Source organism: Juglans regia, chromosome 5 (genome assembly GCF_001411555.2).
Source record: "Juglans regia cultivar Chandler chromosome 5, Walnut 2.0, whole genome shotgun sequence".
In the NCBI taxonomy this organism is placed as follows: domain Eukaryota; kingdom Viridiplantae; phylum Streptophyta; class Magnoliopsida; order Fagales; family Juglandaceae; genus Juglans; species Juglans regia.
Genome location: NC_049905.1, coordinates 6,694,877 through 6,722,776, shown reverse-complemented (window position 1 = coordinate 6,722,776; position 27,900 = coordinate 6,694,877). Strand labels below are relative to the sequence as shown.

Below are 27,900 nucleotides of genomic sequence, written 5' to 3'. Positions count from 1 at the left end.
ATCTGCCTGCACATCCTAGTTTGTCACCTTGGTACTATGTTATTTTTTTTTTGTTCCAATAAATCATTTAGAATGATCCAAATCACTTGTTTTTTTCTAGTCCTGGACATGTTCTCAATTTATAGATTATTGAAATGGGGTCCCCAAATTCATAATTATTTGGTTTTCATGCATTTGACCTTTTCTTTCGGATTCTGATATCACATTTATATAACCAAATCAATTTCGATCAAGTCTGGTCTGTATTTGTGGAGTTGTTTTAGGAATGTTTTATTTTGAGTTTCTTAGATGTTACGCCCTTTCTGTGATATCGGTGGTCTTGAATCCTTAACGCTTCAAATTGAGCCATGCAACTCCATAAAAAAGTTTGGTTTTTTTTTTTGTCAAGGCTAACAGAAACGCGCACCCCAACAAAGTCCATGTGAAAATAGGAGATTCAGTGCGTGTGTTTCTTGGTGAGCAAGTTACTCTTAGTGTAATCAAAGCGTTGCCACCTAAACATAATTGAAGTTTCTGATTTATTCACTCTCTCCTTAGAAGTTCTGTAAAACTTGGTTCACACCTCAATGGCAATACCGGCGGACGCTCCAAAATTAGGTAGAAAGAGAAAGCGAAAGAGATTAGCCACCGAAAAAAAGCTCACTGTAGGTGAAAGAGTGGAGGTGATACAATGCTCTGCCTTTGTTTGAGGCGTCTTTCCTTGTCTTCATTGTTTTTTGTTAGCAATTCATGGGTTGTGATTTTCTGTCCTAGTATAATTTTTGTGAATACCCAATTGAATTTGTTATTCATTCGGTATATTGATTATTTGATTCTACATCGATTCATTTTAGGCATATTTTGATTATTTGATTTTTCTCATAATATTCTTGTCTCCATATATATGTGGCCAGTTTATGGTTTGTATGTCATTCATGAAAGCCTTCAGTCGAGGCTCTGTTTTGGGGAAGAAAGGGTGGACCTTTTTTTTTTGGTTAGTTGAGAATTCCAGGTATTATGTTAAAAAAAGCTGTAAACTTTTGCAGGTAAGGAGTGAGGAAGATGGGTTTCAAGGCTCATGGCACCCTGGGAGTGTCATTGCATGTTATAACCAAGGTCGTCGTGTAAAGTACGACCATCTCCTATGCAATGATAAGTCTGATAATCTTGAGGATGTCGTGTTTGTTTCACGTTCATTGAATGGCATTGGTTCTACTGATGCCAACAGCTGCAAGTATCGTGGGTGTATAAGGCCGACGCCACCTCATGTGGAGTTTAATAAATGGGTCCTTTCCTATGGTGTGTGTGTGGATGTGTATTACCAGGAGGCTTGGTGGGAAGGTGTGATTTTTGATCATGATGACGGTTCGGATGAGAGAAGGATTTTCTTTCCTGATTTGGGCGATGAATTAAAGACAGGAATTAATATGTTGAGAATTACACAGGACTGGAGTGAGGCTACAGATAATTGGCAGCCTCGTGGGATCTGGTCATTTCTCAAGTTGATTGAGGAATATGAGCAAGAAGGATACCTTGGTGTTTCAGTCAAGCAAATTTGGTATGACGTGCGGGGAAAAGAAGGTTTTGTTGAGATTGAGGAGTGGACCTGTAACAGGGAAGACTTGTGGAAAGAGTTAATGTTGGAGGTCATTGACGATAACTTAAGTATCATCCTAAAAGATGTGTTTCAGGTTTTTGATCATTCCGTGAGCTTGTTACAAGAAACCAGTGGAGGATTGAAATCAGCTAGAACTCATGTTGACGCTGATACAAGCCCTGAATCAAATTTGGATAATTCTCATGCCATCGTCCCTGTTGAGGAGTTGTGCAGTGATCCATTTATTGATCAAGAGAAGCCTCCTATGGATGAATTATTCTCTGCTTTAGATGCTGATGAGGTAGATATGAATCTTTTGGCTGACTCAGATGTACCCTGCCACAATAAAGCGGTGTCTTTGATAGCTGAGAATTTGTCGGCATTACCTTCTAAACCAGGTAAAATTTCTAGCACCAACTTAGTGACCATTGGTGAAGAACTCTCTAGTACTAATTCCGTTAAGGTCAATGGGAAGCGCAGATGTTTTACACGCAAAAGAAATTGGCTACCTGCTGGTCCCAACGTGCTTCCTGACCCTGCATTCTGCCCGCATGCTGTTACCGAGTATGCACTTTTGAGAATGAAACATAAGAAGCCGGGGAATTCTTTAGCCACAGATGTGAGGAAGCATCTTTCATACCTGGGATGGAAGATTGACTTTATTAGATATAAGGGTGAGAATAGACTACGCTATATCTCACCTATTGGGAGATGTTACTATTCGCTTCTCCAGATCTGTCAAGAAATGAGGGGATCCACCACAGAGATGATCTCTTCATTCTCGGAAAGTCAGAGAAGTTCTCATATATCTCAAGATGATACACCTTCATTTTTGCTCCTAGAACAACCTCAAGCAAATCAGGATCCTTATTTTTGTCCTCAAACTATGGCGTCTATGCAGTCTGATAAACTTGGAGAGAAACCAAAATTTTGTCATCAAGCTGTTGTGGATAATGATATGCATGGACAAGTTAAGAGCTCCAAAAAATTAAAAAGAAGAAAGGTTTCTAGACCATTGCCAAATTTGAGAAATGATCTAGGAAGTATTTGCCCAACTCGTATGCTGATATCAAGGAAAAGAGTACAGGAGGTGGTTACTCCTAGATCCTCACATCGCAATCCTCGAACTGTACTCTCTTGGTTGATAGACAACAATGTGGTGTTGCCGAGAGCAAAAGTAAGCTATTATAGCAGAAAGAACCACCGTTCATTGGCTGAAGGGCAGATAACTCGTGATGGGATTAAGTGCAATTGTTGTGAGAAGGTATTTACTCTTTATAACTTTGAAGTTCATGCTGGTAGCAAAAACCACAGACCAGCTGCTAGTATTTTTCTGGAAGATGGAAGGTCTCTGTTAGATTGCCAAATGCAATTGATACGTGTTAAGAAGTTTAAAAACTTCACAAGAAAACCACATGTTAGAATGAAGAGAAGTTCTCGTCAAGGCGAGAATGACAGCATTTGTTCTGTTTGTCACTATGGAGGTGAATTGATATTATGTGATAAATGTCCGTCTGCATTCCATAAGAGTTGCATCAATTTGAAGGTATATTTTTTTCTCCTGAATTCTCCACTCAATATCACCTTGTTGTCTGATTCCTTTTCCTTCTTTATCCCAAAGGCATTTATTAGGAATTATATGATTGAGGTCTTTCTTGTATTGGACTGCATATAGGATGTTCCAGATGGTGATTGGTTCTGCCCATCATGTTGTTGTGGAATTTGTGGACAAAACAAATTCGGAGGCAACAGTGAACATCAAGTTGATGATATTGTTCTCACATGCTATCAGTGTGAGCATAAATGTAGGATAACTTTAATCTATCTGTAGTTCAATTGCCTATAACTTAAAGGTTTGCAAATGCATATTCTGACATTCTTCTAATACCTTTTTTCTCAATTTGATCTAGATCACATTTACTGCTTACAAAATAGAGGGGCTGCTGGGATGGAAATTTGTCCTGAAGAAAAATGGTTTTGCTGCAAAAAGTGTGAGCAGGTTTTAAACCCACTTTTTTCTAATACTAATATTTTGTGTTGGAAAGTGTTGGTTTTGAATTTTTTTTATTTTATTTTGCAGTTCATCTCTTAATTCATATATAAAAATATGATATAATCGCGGTGCTTTTATTGGTTCATGTGAACTCATAATAGCTTTCTCAGGATAATTTTCTACAAATTGCAACCTGGCATTGCATGCCAAAATTAACGTGAAAGACTAATTCTTCTGTATCTTTTCTCTTATGGCTTCTGTTTTCATGTCAAATTTGAAGTTTAAGCCTCAAATCGGAGGAGGTATTACTCGAGGAAAAGAAAACTAAAGAATTGGATCATTCCAAGCCTGATGGCAAAGTAATTATAGGGCTACAACTCTATATTGATAGGCTTGAAGAGTCAATTCAAAACCAAATGTAAAAGGTAGAACTAAAGAATAATCCAAATTGGTTTTTATACAAGTTTTCGTTGTTCCTCTAATATGTGTGCCAGAGTTTATGAAGCAATGGAAGATTAGAGGTCTTGGTTCCTTTACAGTTTCTTGTCCATGTTTGCAATTTCTATTTTTTTGAAAAAAATAAGTTTATGATATCATTAATGTGATCTGAATGTGTAGAAATATTCGTTACAGAGATATTCTCAGTTCATAAAAATATCAAAAGAGCAATTGAGTGTGCATAAGTGGCCTTTATCTTCTATTTGGAATGGGATGCAAATCATGCATGATTTGAATTTCATGCTCATTTTATTCTTTCAGTAGCTGGTGTGGATAGTGTGTTATTCATGAGGAAAAGTATTTTCTTTATCCATGTTAAATCACATAATACACGGGCTTTAGGATCGTATTGTTTTTGCAGATATTTTGGGGCCTCCAAAATATTTTAGGCAAACCAATTCCAGTGGGTGAGGACAATCTGACTTGGATGTTGTTAAAGCCTATGACACCTGATAGTCATGATTTAGAGGCCTTGTCAGAGAATTACAGCAAGCTGAATGTTGCTCTTGGTGTGATGCATGAGTGTTTCATACCTATGAAGGAACCTCGCACTCGCAGAGATCTTGTTGAAGATGTTATTTTCAGTAGAGAGTAAGAACTTTCTTCTGCTTTTGTTGTGTTCATAGTATTCCTTTATGTTGGAACTGGTAGAACCATTAACACTGTTGCTTCATAGAGGTATTGCATCAACCACACCAATCCAATAATTATTTTATTTCATAGTAACACAACTATCTACTTAATTTAAGGCCCCATCTAACAATACTATCATTTACTGTTACCTTTGTTTAAATAATGAATGCAAATTTGTGAGAGAATTATTACTGAATCTGGACTTTAATTATACTCAAATGCAAAAAGTACTAAAATCTTAAAACTTGGATCTTTGTGGCAGCTGTGCCTCTATGAAACTGCCAACATGCTGCTCCCTTCTCCCCTCATTTATTTTCAGTACAGAAGCATGATTTTTGTGATGCGAAACATTGCAGGTCAGAGCTTAATCGTTTGAACTTTAGAGGGTTCTACACAGTGCTTTTGGAGAGAAATGATGAGATGATTGCTGTGGCTACTGTACGGTGAGTCTAAAATCCCTTAGTTTTTGCTTGGTCAAAGTGTGGCATACTGAATGGTTGTTTTTCTTTTACAGGATCTATGGAGACAAGGTGGCAGAAATGCCTCTTGTTGGTACAAGGTTCCAATATCGTCGTCGTGGAATGTGTCGCATATTGATGAATGAGCTGGAAAAGGCAATTTACGTTTTTCTCAGTTTTTTTTCTTTTGGTGGGATAGGGGGGCTGGAAAGGCAGAACATTGACTTAATTAGTAATTTTTTTGATTTTGATTTTTTTTTTTCTTTTCTTCAGAGGCTCAAGGAATTAGAAGTTGAGAGGCTTCTTTTGCCTGCAATTCCTAGTGTGCTGAACACATGGACGACTTCTTTTGGGTTTACAAAGATGACAGATGTTGAGAGATTTCAATTTTTGGATTCTACTTTCTTGGATTTCCCAGATACCATTATGTGCCAGAAACTCTTAAGAACCAACCCTCTGACTGATTCAAGACCATCAAGAGGTATCTTTAACCTTCATGTATATTATATTCAAAGGGAAGCAATTCATTAGATTACTGTAAATACTTCATTTTGCAGGAACGCAGCATGATCTTGTCTGTGGAAACAGGGATAACAGTGATTTGGATCTGTCTGGTGCCATCTCTGAAGTATATCAATCAGAAAAAGTTAATGAAAGCAGAGTTTTGGACCAGGGATTGGTGGTGTATGTCTAAGTTCTCACTTCCTCTTTAAATGCAATAAGTGTAGGATTCTATCTTCAAGGACAATCAAACACCATATTATTATAACTTTAGAACGTCGGGTTGTTGATATATATATATATATATATTATATTTTTCTTTCTGTACTAGAAATGGGTTGCTAGTCCATAAAACTAAGGCATTCCTGTTAAATAGGTTGTTTGCATTAAAAAAAGAAGAAGAAGAAGGCCTAAGAATGTGTGAGAGCCCTTTCTCTTAGTTCTTGCAGCTCTGAATGGAAGTCCCATTTGGTAAGAAGTCAGATAGTGAGAATTAATATACCATCTGGCTTCAGGGGGTACTTAAAAGTTGAGTTTGATCTTACAATTTAGGCAAGTAGTTTATTAAAGTTTTGTGCATGATGTATCTCATAGATCAAACATTCTGTTATCTTACAGAATGGGCGGTTTTGGGGTTGGGACTGATTAATTTAGAATCTTTTTAACCATGGTGCATTGCATGGACTAATTGTACATCCTGATGTTTGGTTGCCTTTTACATATAGCTCGTTGGCTGTTTGAAGGTTGTTTGGCCAAAGAGTAGGAGAAACCCATCTCAACCCTGAACCCCTTTATTACCCTTTGCCTTATGAGGCAAGCTGGCACCATCCTACTGGTGTCTGAATCTAAAGCCACTCCACCCTTTGCATGCCACACGCTGGTCTGATTGACACTAGAGTTGAATTCCTCTTTACTTGAAAGCAGAATCATCTTTTCTCAGGTCTTAGAATGCCATTCGCTCTGTTTGGGCAACAAACGGGTTCTCTTTTCCACTATCATCAACCCATATTGCCTAGTGCCTACCCCATACCAACATGCTAGGTCGTTGTTGAGCATGTGTTTTTCTGTCTTCCTTCCTTTTACTCTTCGTTTCATTCTACTCTCTTTTATCTAGTTGGTGGGGATAGTTTCATTCCTTCAGGGTAATTTCTGCTCCTCTGGAAACCAGAAACTTCGCTACTATATGATCGCTCATTTCTTTCCTCCAGCATTTCTCGCATGAAAAATAGGAATTGTTGTTGAATTCTCTTTTGTATTTATATATGTGGTGGTGCTGGTTGTGTTGCTGACCATGCTAATTTTTTGTGATTACTGCAGGCACCAACAGATATGATAGCAACAAGCCAGTTGATATGGTTGGTTGTCATGATATCTTACCCTCTGAACAAATCTGTTCATCCATCATTCCGCCCTTTTCTGTTTTCCTTTGCTTTTCTTGAATTTATATTTTTTTTTTTTCCACGATAATAGGATTTTTTGACTGGCTTCTTGACCATAGGTTGTGGATCAAAAATTTCTTGGCGAAACCAGTTCGAGTGTGCTTGCTTGAAGGTGCTAATTGTACTGATTTCAGATGCAAGCCTAAAAGCAGAGGGTAATACTACAAGCTGAGTTCTTTTCTTTCCTTTTTTTTTTTGCCTAGAAAGCTAAAGTTATTGACCTAAATTTGATCGGAGCGCGGTGAAGTGAAATTATTCTAGCTGTGTTGGGGTGAGGCTCAAAGATTGATGAGGTAGTTGTTTAGACTTTGTCAAGGAACTCAAATCTTGCTTCATTAGAAGCTTGTACAAAATACATGATAAAGAACTTGGATGTTGTTTGGTTTAGGTTTAAGCCTATTTAATGTGTCGGTAGATCAGCAGATGTGGTTATAGAGATTACTTTTATTGTTCTTTGGTGCATGGATTGGTGTAGAAATGCAATGCAATGTCGTAATATATTTCTAGAGTTGTGCAATATACTACATCTTTGCCCTAATCTTATCGCACTGTGTTGATTTGATATTACTTATTAACCATCTTATAAACTTTTATTAAATTATGATTGATAAATAACATCATATCAACACAATACGATATAGAAGCGAGATGATTCAGAAGAATGTTTAGTAAATAACATTTCAACCTGTTTTCGATCTTAATTGTAAGTATCATACCGAGGGAGATGCCAAGGTAGATGCTACATTGTCTTAGAAATAGTATATGAGTGATAATAATTTTTCCCACTTGTTGAGGAGGATGTTAATGTGGGCACTAGCTGAGTACATATCCCACTTATTCACATTTGGATAGTATATGAGTACATATCTGATCATCTAAAGACCCGAAGTGAGTGATTTGTGCAAGTGAAACCCCCATCAACCATTAGATTAGCCCCACTTACATACCTTGCTTCCTCACTTGCTAAGAAGAGCACGGCATTAGCCACATCATCAGCAGTCAATTCCACCCCCTGCAAGTTAGCATTCATCCCGACAAAAGCACGAAAACCGGCAATGGCATCCTCATTAGTTCTCTCCTCCTCCGGCAAGTAGCTTAAAGCCAACCCTGTCGGAATCCCGTAAGGCGAAACACAGTTGACACGAATCCCATATTGCCCCAACTCAGCTGCAACATTCTTGGTGAGCCCCAAAACAGCATGCTTGGACCCTGTGTAGGCATGTGGACCTACAGCCCCTATGGCACTTGATACACTGCACAGAGAGATTATTGAGCCCTTCTTTAGTGGGATCATTATCCGAGCTGCATGTTTCATTCCAAGGAAAACTCCCTTCACGTTTACATCAAATATCTTCTCGAATTCTGACATGTCTGCGTTGCGGATATCAGGACATTGTGAGCCTAATAAACCAGCATTGTTGACCATGATATCAAGTGTGCCAAATTTACTGACAGTGAAGTCCACTGCATGGCAAACACCGTCTTCTTTGGTGACATCGCAATGCACATAACATGTGTTTGGCTCACCACCCAGGGCATCACATACATGCTGGCCAAGGTCGTCCTGCACGTCAGCTATACAAACCTTTGCACCATGTTTGTGGAATAGCTGCACAATGCTCTCTCCAATACCAATGGCTCCACCAGTGACCAATGCCACTTTCCCCAATAATCTGAAAGGGAGGAGGGGCAGAGGAGGGGGGGGATTGAAGTATTGATCTTATTAACAAATCTTATTGCGTTATGAATTCCACAGAATTCTCTTACACATGGTAAAGTACAAAAGATAAAACATATCAAAATGAAGCAATTTTAGAGAAACTACTTAATCCACTTTATTTCTAGAAATGTTGTGGCTTTCTCGAAGAATTACTGAGATTATAGTGCTGAGAAGTCCCACATGGTTTATAAACAAACTCATCCTGTGCTTTATAAGGGTTACCTCACTCCTCTTATCAGGTCTTTTATGGAGAGAAGTGAGTGTTTTTACATGGTATCAGAGCAGAGGTCCTGAGTTCGAACCCTGACTCTACACTCTACCCATATGATTAAATATTCTACGTGTTGGGCCTATTTATTGAGGAAGATACTGGCCCACACGTGATGGGGAGAGTTAAGAATATAATACAAATAATAAATAAAAATCTACATCTTCTCATCAGCTTAAACTTTTGGAATACGTGGTGATTTCACATATAGATCATTCATATTTACTATCAGACACTCCTGTGTGGCAAATTCTGGAAATTATTACTGTCTTGCCATGGAAATTGTGATATCCAAATGACGATTAAAGCTTAAGGTCTGGGGAGAAAAACTCTAGTCTCTTGGAAAGCCGAACAGCCAATAGAGACAATTGTATATAGTTAGGCGTACTGAAATACTACAAATTCGTGACAAAGTGTCTATCTGAAAATTAGTCACCATTAGTGAGAAAGCAAGAAATGCTTGGCAGTACTCAGAAAATTGACACTAATGAGGGATATACTCAGAAATCTGAAGCTAGAAGTCATAACACTTAACACACACCAAAACAGCAACCATTGTCAGACTTGGTTATACTTAATAGAATATAAATACATCCATGCGTGTTATAAAGGAACTAGGTTTATCTGCCCCGCCAAGATTAAGATTGCGTTTGGATGTTGAGTTGAGTTCAACTGAGTTGAGTTCTTTATAAATAGTAGTGAGTTGAGTAGTGGAGGGAGTTATGTAGAGTCTATCTAAACTGAGTTTAAAGTGTGTTTGGATGTTAAGATGAATTTAATACTTTTTATGGAAGATTGAAAAATGTTGTGAGTCCCACTTATAAAAGTTGAAAAAGATTATGGGTCCCACGTGTAAAAATATTTTAAGTTGAGATGAGTTTAGTAATTTGAAAGTTGGGTGTTTGTATGTTAGACTTAACTTAAAATTAGAATGAGCTCAGCTGAGTTCGGTAACCAAATGCAGCCTAAAGGCTCGTTTGGACTTGAAGTATCTTAGAATTCTGTAAATAGTAGTGAAATAGTCTTTCAATAGTGGTGAAATAGTCTAAGGCCTCGTTTGAATGTTGAGATGAGATGAAAAATATGTGAATAGTAGTGAAATTGTTTGAGTTAAGATGTTTTATGGGATTTTGAGAAATGAGAGAAAAAAAGTTAACTAAAAATAGTATAAATTTAAAATATTTTTAGAATATACTTTTTTAATCTTATTTTTGTTTTGAGATTTACTTATAAAAAAAAATTATTTTCAGATTTAAAAAAGTTGAATTGTTTTTTGTCTTTTGTTTGAAAATTTGAAAATTTGTAATGACTAGATAATGATTAGATGAAAAAATTGAAGATTTGAAATTGAAAAATGTTTGTTTTGCATGGTGTTTGGATGTTGAAAGATTTCTCATCTCATCTCAACATCCAAACAGGGATAGGTTAAGATATTTTGTTGGGTTTTGAAAAATGAAAGAGTAAAAGATGAATAAAAATATTATGAAGATAAAAAAAAAAACTGTTTAAATATGATTTTTTAATATTATTTTTGTTTTAAAGTTTGAAAAAATTTTAGTAATTTTTATGTTTTTTTTTTTTTTAATTTGTAAAAGTTGAAGATTTGAAATTGAAAAGTGTTTTGTGTTTAAGTGATATTTAGAAAAGAAATTGTGAGAAGTTTTGAGAATTTCTCATCTCATCTCGTTACCTAGGATTGAGCAAAAATTCGAAAATCCGACTCCGAAAAAAATGAGTCGGAGTCGGATTTTTTTTAATTTTTCAATCGGAGTCGATGGTGTCTCTGATCCAATCTGACTTCGACTTTACCCTCCGAATCCGACTCCAATATTGTACATATATTGTAAAAATATATATTTATATATTTATCATATATACTAGTATATTTATATTGTTATATAACTAGAACTTATATAGTTAAATTTAATAATATACTAGTATGAGCTAATTATTATAAAATAATATACTTATATTATAATGTAAATAAATTAATAATAGCTTAGTATATGTAAACATCATAATATTAAAAACAATACATAATCAAATATAGAAATAAGTTAGACACTAATATTGAAATAAGCCTAGTATAATAAGTTAATAACACAAAATACTAAATTACTAAAGTATAATAACATGTATTTAGAAACTAAAAAGTCAAGTATATGATTAAGTTAGAAATAAGTTAGACATTAGTATAGTAATATGAAACACTAATGTATAATAACATATAATTAGATACTATAGTATAAGTCTTGTATAGAAATAAATTAGACACTAGTATAGAAATAACTAATAAATCTAGTATAAGTTAAAAACACATAATACTAATTTACTAAAGTATAATGACATGTAATTAGACACTAGAAATAAGTCTAGTGTAGAAGTAAGTTATAAATAAGTTAGACACTAGTATAATATAATAACATGTAATGCTATAGTATAACAACATGTAATGAGACACTATAATATAAGTTTAGCATAGAAATAAGTTAGACACTAATATAGAAATAAATCTAATATAAAAAGTTAATAACACATAATACTATAGTATAATCACATGTAATTAGACACTAAAATAATATATAATACTATAGTATGATAAAATGTATTTAGACACTATAGTATAAGTCTACTATAAAAATAAGTTAGATAATTAGTATAGAAGAAAATTAGCAGTGAATAGTTTAGTTTTATTTTTTAATTTTTGGAAAACTAAAATTTGAAAGCAAAAAAAATTATTTTTTAAATATGGGCTAAATATGAAACTAAAAAAAATAAGTCCAAAAAAGTCCAAATCCGACTCCGCTCCGACAAGTTGGAATCGGAGTCGGAGTTCACCGACTATGTCATATTGTTACCCAAATGTACCCTAAGGCCCCTTTTGGTTGTTAAACTCATCTGAGGTCATTTCAGTTCAATCTAATTTTAAACTAAGTCTAACATCTAAATATCTAACTCTCAAATTACTAAACTCATATAAACTCAAGACCTCTTTACACGTGAGACCCATAATTTTTTTCAATTCAACACTTCTTTACACATGAAACTCACAACCTTTTTCAACTTTCTATAAATACATATAAATTTATCTTAACATCTAAACACATTTAAACTCATCTTAAGTAGATCTCACAAAATCACTCTACCATCTCAACTTACTACTATTCATAAAGAACTTAATTCAGCTCAACATATAATATATTTTAAAATAGCCTACCTCAAGCCCTCAAGCATTTGGAAAATCTAAGAGAGAGAGAAAGAGAGAAATGTCCATCCGGCTGTTACCGGCATCCTTATCACTATTTTCTTTTTCACTCTGAAAACTTCGTAAACCCAGGATGAAATCAAAACCAAGGTGGTGCTAAGATTTCTATTAAAAAAGTGGTGAACCTACATAAATGAGTCACAACAAAACAACTGGATCTAATGGAAACCCAGGTCTAAAGACAACTAGACATAACACCATAAATCAGTTTGGATAGTAAAAGAAAAAGGATTCAGTCACAACAAAACAAGTAAGAAACGAAAGAAAGAACAAGAAAGTGGAATGTTTGATCTTGTTGGTCTAAAGATCGAAGTCGAAGAGAAAGGCTGCTGTGTTGTTGTGGGTTACCTTTGGCTTAGAAGTGAAGACTCGCGTGCCATAGCTGACTGTGGACAAGACTCAACTCCCTCTCCCTCCCTCTGTTGAGATTGTTCTTCCATCTTTCTCTCTCTTTTTTTTAAAATATTATTATCCTGTTTCCTCTGCCAATAATTCTTCCTAACTTGCGGCTACGATTCTTCCAAATAATTGCTATTTGATTTTGATCCAGCCCACGTTTATTTTAAAGATGAATTGAGATAAAATGAAATTAAAATATTCTATCTCATCTATCTATTCAAACGATCCCAAATCTCACGTATTCTCTTTAAAAAAATATATATATATATATATATAATATGAATAATATTTTTATGTGTATCTCAGATTTTTCTTTTTTTTTAAAATAAAATATACGAAATTTATATATTTTAAAACTGTATAAATCATTTTCTTTAATTTTATAATATAGATAAAATCGTTTTATTTAAAAACAAATTATCCATAACTTCATAGAGCCAATTTCGCTTGCTATTGCATTTTTTTGCTTTTTAAATGCAGTACGTTATCCAAAAAAATACTTTATGTTTGTTGATTGAAATCAGGAGATTTTTTTTTTCTTTTTATTATTAATTAGTTTAAGAAATGATATTTATAATTTTCGTGCAAGTTTGGCACACTTTTTTTAATAGTAAATAAATATATGTTTTACATAAAAAATTATTTTTTTAATAATAAATCTTACTTCTTTTTAAAATATACCTTAAAACTATATCTAATTTTACTAGTATACCTTTCCTTTGTAGATTGTTTTAGGTTCTCTCAATGGTTGCAATGCGCTCAAGCTACTCTATATTTGGAATTCACACCCTATTTTTTTTTTTTTATAGATATTCATATCCTATTTGTTTGATTTTTAAATATCCCTAAATAATTATTTTCTAGTGAACTAGCCTTTTAGTAAATTTAGTTATTAAAGTACAATAATACAGAAGGTCAACTTACCGAGCAAGAAAATTGATTGTAATATCGAAGGTCCCACTTCTAATGGGAAATGTTTTTTTCTAATTTCTTGACCACGTGGGATCAGATTATGAATTATGATCCACTAATATATATATATATATATATATATATAATAATGTTAGATACAGTCATAAATTATATAAGCGTCACGAACTTATTTTGAAAAATATTTTTTTCTAATTTCTTGACCACATGGGATCAAATTATGAATTATGGTCTACTAATATGCATATAGTAATGTTAGATATAGTTATAAATTATATTATATAAACGTCACGCACTCCTTTTGAAAAAAGGTGATATCTACCATTGTGAGTCCCAAGGGCGGACTTACGTTGATTGCCCCTTCCAAAAATTTTCAAAAACATGCTTTAGTAGATGGTTTTTTTAAAGCTATCTTAATATAAAAATAATTCCCCCCACCCCCAAATAAAAAAAAAAATTTCAAAAATCTTACTTAGTATACTAAAAGCTTGTGGCCTGATTGGCATAAACCTCAGCCTCAAAAATAGAGGTATTGGATTCGAAACCCCCTCCTCAAATGTATCAAAAAAAAAATCTCACTTAGTATTTAGTTCTCTAGATTTCTTTTAGTTTTTCAACACTTTTTTCATACTTACACCTTTTTTTTGTCATTAGTAAAATCTCAAATTCTCATTTTGTTTTCACATCTCATAACAAATGTATCAAAAAAAAATCTCACTTAGTATTTAGTTCTCTAAGTTTCTTTTAGTTTTTCAACACTTTTTTCATACTTACACCTATTTTTTGTCATTAATAAAATATCACATTCTCATTTTGTTTTCACATCTCATAAGAGGCAAAAAAATATATTGATCTCTTTTTATAAGCTATTTGGTAAATTTACAACCTAATTTTTCCTATTTATTTATACTTTTCATTTGAAGTCTTCCATTAGCTAGCTTATTTGGATTAGTTTTGTTAGCAAGTACATATATACTAACATCGAGTTAATAATTAGGAGTGAAGGTAATAAATCTCACATTGTTATTTCTACCTATATTATAGAGACTTTACAATATTCAATTTTAGATTCAACAAAAAAGTTTATCTTTGTTTACTGAATTTTTATTATTTGCTTCAAAAAAATCTTAAATGGTTATTTATATTTTAATTTTTATCATTCACTTAAGTCCAATGGAGTTCAAGTCAAAGGTTTAGAAGCGTGGTTTTAATAATTTAGTTTGTCTCTAAATAACAACCTTATATGTTTAATGTTAAATGTTGGATACACATTTTGCTACATTAAATGTCCGTTACTAGTCACCCCTACATACGACATACTTTGCTAATCGCCCCCCAAGGCTCAAGCACCAAATCCTAGTTCCGCTCCTGGTGAGTTCTATATTTACTTACTTTTTTTAAAAAGAGTGTGCGATACTTGTACACTTTATGACTATAAATATCATTTCTCATATGCATGAGATAGCTAATGTTGATATAAGAAATCCGATGCTTCTCAACCTCGGGAAACATGTAAGGTATTGTTTTAGGTATTGTTTGTGCAACAAGGTATTTTAGATATTTTTTTCTTAACTATTGCTCAAATCTAAAATATTTTTTAATTTTAATAAAACATCTTAACTCAAATTATTTTACTATTATTCATAAATTATTTCACTACCAACTACCAAGATATATATCCTAAATAAGCCTTATTCTCTTCATTTGTGAGAGATTTACAACTAATTCACAGTTATTTTAAAAAAAAATTAATTCAAGAAAAAAACTGAAAGAATTAAAAGTATTATCTCATATATTAGAGATCATGAAGTCTTCGTTTCTAATTTAATTAAATATTTCATATATTAACTTCATTTATTAAGGTGGCCTTTAACCAACACATGAAAAAAAAATGTTAAAAAATAATATAATTCAAATAATCCAATTTTGTAACAACTTATGGTGACTACGAATTATACATGCACATGAACCTCTTTCGTATCCACGGTAAAATAAGAGTTGTTTTATTTTTAAACTGATGTGTAAAATATACTATACACATCACTTAAATATTAAAATTTAATTTATAAAATTTATCATTTGAATCAAATTATATAACATTTTCTTAAGTATATTATATATATTGACTCGAGAATAATGAAAAAAAAAATTATTTTCCACAGAAAAATGATCGAATGAAAGAACTCATCACATAAAAAACTCTCTTTTTCTCCTCAATCAAATCATGATAAGCTTTAAAGCGATGCACGTAGTGTCTCTTTAATGAGTGATCCTAGGCGGCGTCTAGGTGAAATTCATTTTTTTTTTTATATTTTTAAAAAATAAAAAAAATATATCAATATATTAATAATTATTTTTTTAATAAATAAGTAAAAAAAATTAAACACATGGACGATCAAAATGAAAAAACAAAATGAGAAAGACAATTTAACATTATTCTTCTTTAATATACCCACCATCATTGTTTTGTGGAGAAGGCTCTTTTTAAATTTGAACCCATCAAGTTTAGGGACTCTCAATCATAGCAATTATCTTTGACTGACTGTATGGGGGTTTGAATCTGAACTTAGGGTATTTCTTCACAATCCTGTCATGAATTTACAGGGATTCATCTAGAGACTGCAAAAGGAGCACCCCAAATTTGTATCATTGGAGGTTGATGACGACGATGATGCAATACTTCCACCAGGGTTTATTCAAAAGAAGAGGGACAGAGAATGATGTTCTATGTATGTGGGTGAAGGAAAGCAAAGAACATTTGCTTTGAGCAATTGCCTTTACTGATAGAAAGGGGGAAAGAAAAAAACCTGCTGATGCAGCAAGTATTCTTCTTTTGCCTCCTTTTCGTGCTTGATGAGTGTTAGGATTTAGGAATCAAACTCTTAGGCCCTAAACAATGGATCATAATTCCTTGATAACTTTTTTTATTCTAATTATTTTTACAATTTGAATAGATATAGATATAATTTCAAGGACCCGAGTATACGTAATCTTGAGGTTTGACAGTTTTAACTGTTGTGAAATCTACAAAATGCATTAATCTTTCTTAGTCGTACAAGGAAGATAGATTACAAAATTGTCATGAACTCACCCAACCATAGCTCTAACAAGGGTCAACATCCTTGGCCCCATCTCCCAACTGGCTTCCCCTTCGTGCCTCGTGGTCTGGTTTCTTGACCTTTTGGCTCAACACTGTTTCACTTTTCCAAGAAAATATCTACCCTCATTGATGTAAGTAAAAGTAAAACCAGATTCAAATTGGGTATCTTATTTAAACCTCTTCTTCAATAAATTCATAAGTCTAATTTATTTTATAAAATTAATTTTATAAAAAAAGATTACTTATTTTTTATAAATATGTTCAAGATCTTATCTATATATAATGTGAGATTATTCATCAATGTCCTCCCTCACATGCAGACCAATATTTTTCTAAGTCTTTATCCTGAGATAAGTAGTGTCAGTCTATTCGTCTTGTAACAGGCTCTGATATCATAAAAAAAATTTATAAACCTAACCCATATCATAAAATTGATTTTATAAGAGAGAATTATTCATTTTTTATAAATATATCTAAGACATTATCCATAGATAATATGAGATTATTTCTCAACAATTATAACTAATGAAGCATTAAGGGATACAACGATTACTCATTATTTTAAGTTGTTCAGTTGTACTAATGTTGATATGAATGCAAGCCGTTAAGTGGGACTCCCTAATGGTAAGATTGTTTAAGGCTACCATGACTTGTGCAGTAAAAAAGTTCATTGCTCCAGATTCTCCTCTGTTATTTGTAGGTATATGTAGAAACCCCAAAGTGAATGAGTGAACAAATGAGTAAAAGTTCCCCTATAATGCATTGATCAATTCGAAACACTTCAAGACAAATTAACCCATTCCCCCCCGATTGGGAAGAACCAGAGTCTCTGTGATCAGTTCAAACATCCAACTAGGAAGGTAAAAGAGTGGAGTTAAGCCATTGGTGCATGGGAAATATCTATTAATTTTATTAAAACGAATAGAGCTTTCCATCTCTCCTGGCCTTTTTATAGCAAGCGGTACCTCTCTCCCTCTCTCTTTTTGGTTTGCTTTCCCATCCCTGCCAAATAGCCTCCATAATGGCTCTTTCCCGTCGAAATTCTTGCTGTCTTTTTGTGTCATGTTTAACCATTCTATGTCTACTTTTGGTTCAACCCCATCTAGCTTTCTCGGCTCTCCTATTCCGCCTCAAAAACCACCATAACCACAATCACCAAATACGACCCATGATCCAAGCCAACCAAAGCAATTGTGCATTGTTTGCTGGCACCTGGGTTCGTGATGACACATACCCAATATACCAATCTTCTAACTGTCCAATCATAGACCCCGAGTTCAACTGCCAAATGTACGGTCGGCCGGACTCCGATTACCTCAAATATCGATGGCAGCCCCTCAACTGTGAGCTTCCAAGGTAAAAAAACTATAACTTTTTCAAGTAACAAAGGGATGATTGGTGTTTCCATTGTTGTACATTCTTTATGACTGTTGTTGTAGCATATTCATGGTAGATTCAATGGGTATGAATTTTTGCTGAAAATGAGAGGGAAGACAGTGATGTTTGTGGGTGACTCACTTGGACGGAATCAATGGGAGTCTTTGATTTGCATGGTTTCAGCTGCAGCTCCCACAATCCCAACAGAAATCTTCAGAGGCGACCCTCTCTCAACCTTCAAGTTCTTGGTCAGTCTCAGTATTGCTCCTCTCTGTTTTGTTTGAATAATTTTTCAACTTCATTATCATTTACTTTTTGAACTTTGATAAATATCAAGAAATAAAGTAAAAAAGAAAAAATAACGTATGATTTTCTGCTGGCCATGGCCCACGAGTCATCATTTTCGTCACGACTCACGAATCCTTGAATTAAAGCTAGAGAGAGACGATACCGACCTCATATAGGCCAAACAACCAGTCGGTAAAATTTCTTGGGGGACCAAAAAAGCTGTCGGCATTGTCTTCGGCAAGTTGATGCGAACTGCTGTAAACAAACAATATAGCAAACGGTGAGGGGATGCTTAATATGTCTCTTAGAAAAATATTGCGTCTTACTCATAAAATTGAGTTTTATCCTCGTAATACAATATTGTTTATATAATTTGCAAATTATAAATTCTGAACACTAATTTTAGAATAAATAGTTTCATTTAAATTTAAATAAAAAAAATTTTATCAGAAAGTTGTGAAATAACTGTCTTTGATAGTTATAAATAACTGTAAAAAATATAAAAAAGTATATCATTTTGTTTAAATTAAACTAGTTTCGTCACTTGTGCGACGATGCAAGTGACGTGTGGTCAATGCTTCACACTGAATGACATTATTATTGTGTGTTTACTCTTATATTCTAATTTTATATTGTAAAACTCATTTTCTTATAAACTATAAAAGTTCGTTTGTCACATTAAAGAAACGTAAAAATAAGTCAAAATCAAATTGAAGGGAATTTTTGAAATAATGCAACAACTGCAACATACTAGGCGTTTCCTCTCGCTCCCCCCGCCCCTCAGGTCCTTATTTAGCCCAAAAGTGTAGTCTATGAAATCAACCATAATCTGGTTTTGCTACAACATTATTGCAGGACTACAGTTTGACCATATCATTTTACCGAGCTCCATATCTGGTTGACATAGAGATGGAACATGGAAAGAGAGTTCTAAAGCTGGAGAAAATCTCCGGCAACGGCAACATGTGGCGGGGCGTTGATGTGCTGTCGTTCAACACCGGTCACTGGTGGAGCCACACAGGGTCCCTCCAAGGGTTGGTGATTCTTGCCCTTGTTTGAACTTGAAACAAATTTCTGCAATTGTATCTGTATATCATGACATGTATATTCAAGGGTTTAATTAGTTTAATTGAAGGTTATGAGGTGATACTTTGCAGGTGGGATTACATGGAATCAGGAGGGAAATATTACCAAGACATGGATCGCTTGGCTGCTTTGGACATGGCACTTAAAACATGGGCCAATTGGGTAGACACCAACATTGACAGCACCAGAACCCAAGTCTTCTTTCAGTCCATCTCTCCCACACACTACGAGTGAGACTCTCTCTCTCTCTCTCTCTCTCTCTCTCTCTCATAAATGTGTTGAGTGGAATTCTAGGCTTCATTAATGTGTGTTGGATTGCTCAGCTGCTATCTCCAAGCACCAAAAATTCGCTGCAGTATGAGTTGTTTATAAGGTAGCGGTTGTTTATAGCTAAATTACTAGATTAGTAGCAGGCCTCTAATCTAGCCGTTGTCAAGTGATGTGTTTATACAATGACTTGTAAGGAGTAGAACTCTCGAGAGCATCGTTTGGATTTAGAGATGAGTTGAATAAAATATTTTTAGAATATTATTTTTAATATTATTATTATTTTGAGATTTGAAAAAATTGAATTGTTTATTATATTTAGTATAAGAATTTGAGAAAGTTGTAATGATGAGATGAGTTAAGGTAAGTTTTGAATCCAAACGAGGCTGTGCTTACATTAGGTTAGGGGTCGATACACAAAAGTGATGATGGTCATTATCTATATTGAATTAGTTCTACTTCTTTTTGCTTCATAAATTCTACTAGTAAAAGTTGTTCGGTTCCCCAATGTTGCTGCTCAGCTAATTCGACATCTGCCGTGTGGTTGAATGACTTTGACAGCACAAGTGAATGGAATTTGGGTGCTGCAACAACAACATCAACAACAACAACAACAAGGAATTGTTATGGAGAAACGGCACCAATTAGTGGAACATCTTATGGGGGTATATACCCTGAACAAATGAGGGTGGTGGACAGTGTGCTTAGGGACATGCAATACCCTGCATACTTGCTGGACATAACCATGCTGTCGGAGCTGAGGAAAGACGGCCACCCTTCCATCTATAGCGGCGACTTGAGCCCCGAGCAACGAGCCAACCCGGCTCGGTCTGCAGATTGTAGCCATTGGTGCCTTCCTGGATTGCCTGATACATGGAACCAATTGTTATATACTGCTTTGTTCTTCTAAGCACGTGTTTGCTATTAGGCTATGGCATTTAATTTTTATGATACAACTGATATAGAGAAGCAAAATCTCCCCTTTCTTAGCTTCAATTTGCATTTAAGGCTATACAATATGGATGACTTCATTCATGAAGATTATGATTTTGATGAGTTGCAGGTGCATGCCAGTATTGATTTTTGGCTTCACAATCTCATGCCCAGGGAATGCATCTCACGATAAAATAAAAATAAATTACGACAGAATCGAAAAATTTTAAAAATCACTGTCCCAACTTTATAAACTCCTCTGTTTTATCAAAGAAATTGATCGATGTTCCATAAATTATGCTTAGATGAGTCGGATCAGCTTTTTGTCAAGATCCAACCCCATTTATTCTCTTTGCTTCTGATTATAGAATAGTCTCGTTATTTTTTTCTCTAGCAAGAGTAGGCACAGAAGTGGCTGTAGTTTAGTGGTAAGAATTCCACGTTGTGGCCGTGGAGACCTGGGCTCGAATCCCAGCAGCCACAGTTTTGCTTTTTTTCTTTTAGTTTCTTACTTACACAAACAACTTCAAGAAAGCAGCATGCATCAGCTCTTTGGGGTCTCAAAGCGTGCCAATATATGATACGATCCTTAAATTCAATACGAACACAATATAAAATTAGTAGATTTAGATTTGAAATAAATGGGTTCAGGTCAAAATAGATTATCTTGACTCGTTAAGACACGATTTATAAACGGGTCAACATGTTTAACCCACAATAACTCATTTAAATTTATTTCAAAATTATAATTTTATTATTATTAGATTGTAATATTGATATTTCTCAATATATTTTTGTTGTTATTAGCGAGATTGTAATTTTGGACCTATGTTCATATTAGTTATTGTTGGGTTTGTAATATTGGTTTTATTATAAGTTAAAATCTGAAAAATATTGATATTTTTTTTTAGTAAGTAGTTTTTTTTATAGATATTGTAGCTACTAATAAATATAGATTTTAATTTTATGTGAAATTATGTTGATTAAGCCAAATGGGTTATGCGTGTTAGTTCAACTAAATTACATGAAACGGGTTAAAATGAATCGTGTTGTGTTGACCAATTTCTAATTAACTATTAAACGAGTCAAAACAGATAACACGATACAACTCATTGTTAAAATAGGTCATGTTAGGGTTTGAAGATATGACCCGTTTAGCTGAATGAATCGTATTCAGATTGACTTACATAGTCAAATGTTCATGACTTAACTCGACACGAATATGATCCGCAAACATGAATTCCCACCCGTAGCTTCAAGATGGTAGCTTCAAGATGGTAACAACATTTTTTTACTAGCAGAGTAATGTAATATAGAACAAGTGTAACTAGGTTTGTTTTTTTTTTTTTTTTTTTCCCTTTGTTGCAGGGGCTTTTTGATTAGGTCTTTCTGCTTACCTTGGCAATTGGACTAAAGCATATACATAGGAATCCTTCTATAAACCGTTTTTGCCAATTGGTTATCAGCATTGCCAATCATATCAGACTTCAAATAGTATTTGAAGGTGGAGATCCTTCTTCCTGAAAAGCTCCAACATAAATTACCATCTACCTTAGCAAGTGGAAATAAAGAAGGAAGGTTTTCCATTTTTCTGCTTAAAATATCTCAAATACATTGATAACAGTCTTGAAAACTATTTATAAGGAAAAGAACAATATATATATATATATATATCGATGATACATCATCTTTAGAACACCATAATTGTTCTTTCTTAACATTATATATTCCTCCATAGCCCTACTAGCTTTGGATCGCAACTCCCAGATGGTTAACTTCCATTTTCAGATGTACATTATCGATAATCTCTGGTATGCTAGGGCTGACTGAGGAGACCTGCCTGTCATAAGCAGAAAGATGGACTCCTAAAGCAGCCCTGCCTGAAGGATCGAGATTGTTGGACCATGAAGCATCCCACTCAACAGCTTTAGCTGTGCTGCAGGCTACACTCGCTCCACCGGGGACACTAAGCCTGGCTGAGTTCTACAAAACCAAATAGTAGTGGGAAGTAAGCAGACCAAGTTATTTCTTAATTCTCAGTGTCATTGATGATTAATGTCTGCTGGTTAAATTAGACTTGATTTGATCACCTGTGGGAAGAACCTCTCAAAAATGGTCCTGTAGTAGTAGGCTTCTTTTGTGGTGGGTGGGTTGTGTGGGAAAATGCGTGCAGCATTAACCATCATCTTTTCAGTCACCTGAGATAAGAGTATGAGTTGAGCACCAATCATCATCAGTCTTGGCAGTCATATAACATCATTTAGCTTCCAATTGAAATCAAAACAGAAAGAAATTAATTTAATATTATTACATGCTGAGCAGTATGGGCTTTGAGACCATCAATCCAGCTATAGCCAACTCCATCGCTGAATTGTTCTTTCTGCCTGTACAAAATGTGCTGCCGGGTATCAAACAAAGACATGTTAGCCATGCAGTCACCTTACTGATAAGCACGCTTAAAACAAACTTATGCAATACCTTAGGCAGATAAGGATGCTCCTCATCATCGAAGGCCTTCCTCAGAACCCATTTCTCAATGCGTCCTTCTTCTCCTTTTATCTGAGGAATGAAAAGCATGGTGAGATTCCACCCTTTTGATTTGGTAATTTAATGGTTTTGGGTGACAACCTAAAAGACCAAGAAAATTCACTTTCTTTAACTCCATACCATCTTGTACTGAGGATCAATGTCCATGGCAATATTAATGAATTCCTTGTCTAGAAAGGGGACTCGAGCTTCCAAACCCCATGCAAATGATGATTTATTGGCTCTAAGGCAATCATACTTGTGGAGTGCCTTGATCTGCATATTGCAAGAACAGAATGTTACCTAGAATCTATCACAACCTCAACCCATGTGTCAGAAATGTATTTGCTTTAAGGAAGTGAAAGATTATGGTACCTTTCGGCATGTTTCTCGGTAGAACTCTTCCTTGTTGGGTGCTTTATGGAAGTACAAATACCCACCAAAAATCTCATCAGAACCTTCACCAGAAATCACCATCTTCACTCCTAGCGATTTAATCTTACGTGCCATGAGAAACATAGGCGTACTTGCTCTTATTGTTGTAACATCATAGGTTTCAACATGGTAGATAACCTCTTCAATGGCATCAATCCCATCCTGTCACAAAACAAAGATGAAAAATTTTACTTTTTTTTGGATAATAATGAAAACAAGGCCAAGTTCTTGAGCTTAAAATACTAAGTTTATCTTATCACCTGAACGGTAAAGTGAAATTCATTATGAACTGTGCCCAAATACTCTGCAACTTCTTTTGCAGCCTTCAGATCTGGAGAACCCTGTTGGGAATATATTCTAAAATGCTTTGTAAACTAGAGAATATGTAAAATAATAAAAATAAATTAGAAAGAGAGAACCCGATGTTGAGACACGTTATGATAGACGCTTTCCTTAGAATAGATTCCGCCGCCTCCAATATTAAACATGCACTAAGCTTCTTGACAGTCTACTCCCAAAATACAACAACGTCGATTCCCGTTAATCTCCTCGTCGGTGCACACAAAAGGAGATCCTTGAACCCGATATAAAATAGCCAAAGCCCAAAGAAAGAAAGACAAAAAGAAGAAGGAAGTGTTTATCTAATTTTTGTAGAGAATTTGGAGTTTATGAATTTGTGGGTGGGGTTCCCTATTTATAGAGAATGAAAGGACACTTATGAAAAGTCACAACTAAAATAAAATGACACTTGTGAAAAGTCACAACTTATTTAAATGAAAAGGTACATGTGAAAAGTCACTTCACATAAATGAAATAGTACTTGTGAAAAATCACAACTTAAATGAAGAAGTACTTTTGAGAAGTCACAACTTCTAAAATATTAGAGAATACATTGAAAATATTTACAATTCACCAAAGAACACAATCCTTTGTTTGGTTGGGAAGCGGTTAAGGCTCATATCCCTAAGAGGCATACATCGGTTCAAGTACCAAGACATATTTTCATTTAAATCTAAATAACTAAACCGATACATTGAACAATGATAATGGTTTATATTATTTTTACTTTACATCAAATATTCAAACATTTCTAACATGAAAAACCAACAAACCCTGCTTATCAGAAACACTAGTTTTAGGTTAAAAGGAGTTTCACCAACAGCTGCAGTATAATTGGTTTCTCCTGAAAATTTAGAACTCACCTCTAAGCCCACACAAAATGAGTGGAGTTGTGCTCCCCATTGCCTTGCAGCTTTGGTCCTGGCCAAATGGCGGGCAGTGATGGAGGCAACCAAAGATGAGTCAAGGCCCCCAGACAGCAGAACACCGAAAGGCACGTCGGTCATCAGCCGTTTGATTACAGCCTGCACATGAATATTAAACTCAGCACATGAGCAAAAATCACGAATGTCTCTATGAGTTCGAGGTTTGTAATCTAAAAGTGTCTCTTTGAGTTCAAGCTTTGTAATCCAAGTCTTGAACTCTGTCATGATGCTTACAGGATTACATTGAATAATGAAAAGATAAATATTATTCTTCGCCTTAAGTTTTAGCATTGGCTTTTTATTTTTTGACTTGTAGTAAAATCATTTAAAATGTATCAGATCAGTTGGTGTGAAGAGTTTTAGTAACTCACTCTTTCAAAAGCATGTCTCAGCGCAAGTGGATCATATGGGGTTGATGGAATAGCCTCAGAAAACCAAGGAGGATTGTACCATTGCCTAAGTCCAGCTTGTTTGCTCGAGTACAAGTGACCAGGAGGAAAGCTCTCAAAATGTTCACATTCATCATTTAAACCTTTAAGCTCTGATGATATCCAAATGGAGCCTGATCAGTACAAACAGAATAAGGTTATCAAGTTATCAACACCAAGTTCATAGCCATGACTGCACTAAAAAACAACAGGATTCTCCCTATAACATTACCATCAAGACCCCAACCAATATAGAGGGAATTGACCCCTATAGCATCACGGGCTACCATGAAACTGTTGTCTCGGGTATCCAATAAAACAAAAGTAAACACGCCGTCCAACATGTCCACAAAATTCTCCCCATACTCTTCGTACTACACAGAGATTAAGCAATACTATCAGTCATTGATTAATCAAGAACAAATTGTTCTTTATCATATGTGGAATTTTTATCAACAAGCTTCATTTCAATTGGTGACAAAGAAATGCTAAGGTGACCCACCAGGTGGGTAATAACTTCACAATCACTGCCAGTTCGAAACTTGTGATTCGACAGATGCTTCCTCAGATCTTCATGATTATAAATCTCTCCATTCACCTGTGTTTTTCATCACAAACTTCTCCGTCAATTTTGCAAATATAACAATTAGTTTAAGAACATTCTTGGACTAAGACCAGATGTTATCTTCTTGTCCTGAACACTACTACCTATGCAAACAAAAGTAAAAGCTCCTGAAACTGAATGAAAGAACCGCATACCGTGACAACAATTGACTTATCCTCATTGAACAGAGGTTGATCACCTGAAGCGGGATCAACAATTGCCAAGCGTTGGTGGGACAAAAAGCAATCCCCATGCTGGTGCAGCCCGCTCCAATCTGGACCACGGTGCTTCAATCTGTAAAAGGCAAAATGGATACCAATTTAAATCATTAATATATAATATAAATAATTAAATCTATCTTTTCCCCCTGGGCATAAATTTTTAAACCGAGCTGATTTTATATAGTAATGGCCGGTTGGTTTAGTTACATAAAATCAAACTCTCTCTTCTTATCTTATATAATTACCACCATTAACCGTAGCGTTATGTCAAAGACCTACAACCCACATGCGTACCATGATAAGATGCTTATTCTTCCAATATTTTAATCTCATTTGTCCTCGTAATTTTGTCCTCGTACTTCTTTCCCCTGAAGAGGAACGAGTTAACTCTCTTTGAGGTTAACGTAAACGTGGGACCAAACGTCAACATGGACAGAATCAGACATTGATGGGAAAATGTTACTCCCAGGCCACAAAGTAAAATCACTGCATATAGAGATTGGATAATGATGGTTTCTTCTCCAAACTATGAAATAAACGTTGGAGAAAGATCAATGAATTGATCTCAAACCTACTGCTTTTTCTGTTGTGCTTACTTACGTTTTGATGGGATAAGGAAATAAACTAGAGAGAGAGAGAGAGAGAGAGAAGAGAGAATGGTTAAGGAATATATATTGCCTGCGGGAAAGCTCGAGAACGCGAACCCTTTTGGCCAGAGAGTCATCGGAGCAGCCAAGAACAGCAAGTATTCCACACATGATTTTGAGTCAAACTGAAGGGAAAAGAGAACCTGGAAGTACTGGAAGCAAGGAGGAAGAGAAAATCAGAAAACACGTCCGTGTTATGGTACGAAAGGAGCAAGCTGTTCTCCGCTTCTCAGCGGCCACTTCTATTTAAAGTTAAATGAGCTCCATTGGGTGGACCTAAAACGACACCGTTTCAATCGTCGGTTCCCTGTCTTATAGTGGTTCGCTGTTGTTTTCAATTTTCTGAACTTCCAAAGCTTCTCTTTGGGTTTATCCGCGAGGAGAAAAGCTATTTTGCCTCCCTCTTTTGACCGCTCAAGTTAATCGCTGGTCAAAAAATATTTTTTTTTTATTTACTTAGTAATTAAAAAAATAATTTTAAACATATTGATATATTTTTTTATTTTTTAAATATATTTAAATATATTAAAAAAATATAAAAGAAAAAAGAAAAAAAAAATTGCTAAGTCAGCACTCTCTCTCTTCTCATTATTAATAAGAAAGTGTTCTTGTAAGTCAGTTTGTACATCAAATCGTGCATCGAGTATACACATTAAATTGTACACTGATATGAAGCATCCGTTTAGTAGTGCGAATTGAAAATGAAAATTATCACCATATTTTTAACTGTATACGTGTTAGTTGTTAAGATAGTGGGACCCTGATATTTAGTCAGATTGTGACGTGGCCTTCGTAGACTACTTTAGCTCAAGTAATGGAACACTTAAGTTGCGTTTAAATATTGAACTGAATTGAATTGAATTGATTTGAATTTTTTATAAATAGTAGTGAGTTGAAATAATTGAGTGAGTTTTGTAAGACCTACTTAAGATGAATTTAAATGTGTTTAGATGCTAAGAGCATTGGCATTAGATTGGCTATTTTATTCTTCAAATTTTGAAGAATATGTAACTTTTTTACTTTTAGCTAACTATTCAAAACTT

At 34.6% G+C, this 27,900-nt stretch overlaps 4 protein-coding genes and 1 non-coding gene across 5 annotated transcripts; 3 read left to right on the top strand and 2 right to left on the bottom strand.

Moving 5' to 3' along the window:
• The first annotated feature begins 436 nt into the window (after positions 1-436).
• On the top strand, positions 437-7,642 carry LOC108989890. The gene is made up of 11 exons (XM_035690284.1): positions 437-662; positions 1,026-3,122; positions 3,252-3,381; positions 3,487-3,575; positions 4,429-4,658; positions 5,057-5,143; positions 5,215-5,314; positions 5,432-5,639; positions 5,716-5,842; positions 6,977-7,014; positions 7,158-7,642. The coding sequence occupies exons 1-10, from the start codon at positions 567-569 to the stop codon at positions 6,990-6,992; spliced, it is 3,180 nt and encodes a 1,059-aa protein (XP_035546177.1). The 5' UTR covers positions 437-566; the 3' UTR covers positions 6,993-7,014; positions 7,158-7,642.
• Positions 7,643-7,747: 105 nt separating this feature from the next.
• Positions 7,748-12,851, bottom strand: LOC108989891 (xanthoxin dehydrogenase-like). Its single transcript, XM_018963655.2, has 2 exons — positions 12,700-12,851; positions 7,748-8,771 (listed from the first exon to the last, which is right to left on the bottom strand). The coding sequence occupies exons 1-2, from the start codon at positions 12,789-12,791 to the stop codon at positions 7,970-7,972; spliced, it is 894 nt and encodes a 297-aa protein (XP_018819200.1). The 5' UTR covers positions 12,792-12,851; the 3' UTR covers positions 7,748-7,969.
• A 4,811-nt stretch (positions 12,852-17,662) lies between these two features.
• LOC108989852 (protein PMR5-like) lies at positions 17,663-20,875 on the top strand. The gene is made up of 5 exons (XM_018963612.2): positions 17,663-18,136; positions 18,234-18,405; positions 19,301-19,479; positions 19,603-19,761; positions 20,360-20,875. The coding sequence occupies exons 1-5, from the start codon at positions 17,802-17,804 to the stop codon at positions 20,706-20,708; spliced, it is 1,194 nt and encodes a 397-aa protein (XP_018819157.1). The 5' UTR covers positions 17,663-17,801; the 3' UTR covers positions 20,709-20,875.
• A 267-nt stretch (positions 20,876-21,142) lies between these two features.
• Positions 21,143-21,214, top strand: TRNAH-GUG. Its single transcript has one exon. It is a non-coding gene; the product is annotated as a tRNA-His (tRNA).
• Positions 21,215-22,176: 962 nt separating this feature from the next.
• LOC108989849 (asparagine synthetase [glutamine-hydrolyzing] 1-like) lies at positions 22,177-27,078 on the bottom strand. Its single transcript, XM_018963609.2, has 13 exons — positions 26,889-27,078; positions 26,145-26,283; positions 25,888-25,983; positions 25,618-25,759; positions 25,329-25,519; positions 24,895-25,056; positions 23,953-24,033; positions 23,633-23,854; positions 23,399-23,533; positions 23,210-23,290; positions 23,043-23,129; positions 22,822-22,929; positions 22,177-22,714 (listed from the first exon to the last, which is right to left on the bottom strand). Exons 1-13 carry the CDS (start codon positions 26,966-26,968, stop codon positions 22,475-22,477), a joined length of 1,764 nt encoding a protein of 587 aa, XP_018819154.1. The 5' UTR covers positions 26,969-27,078; the 3' UTR covers positions 22,177-22,474.
• Between the last annotated feature and the right edge of the window lie 822 nt (positions 27,079-27,900).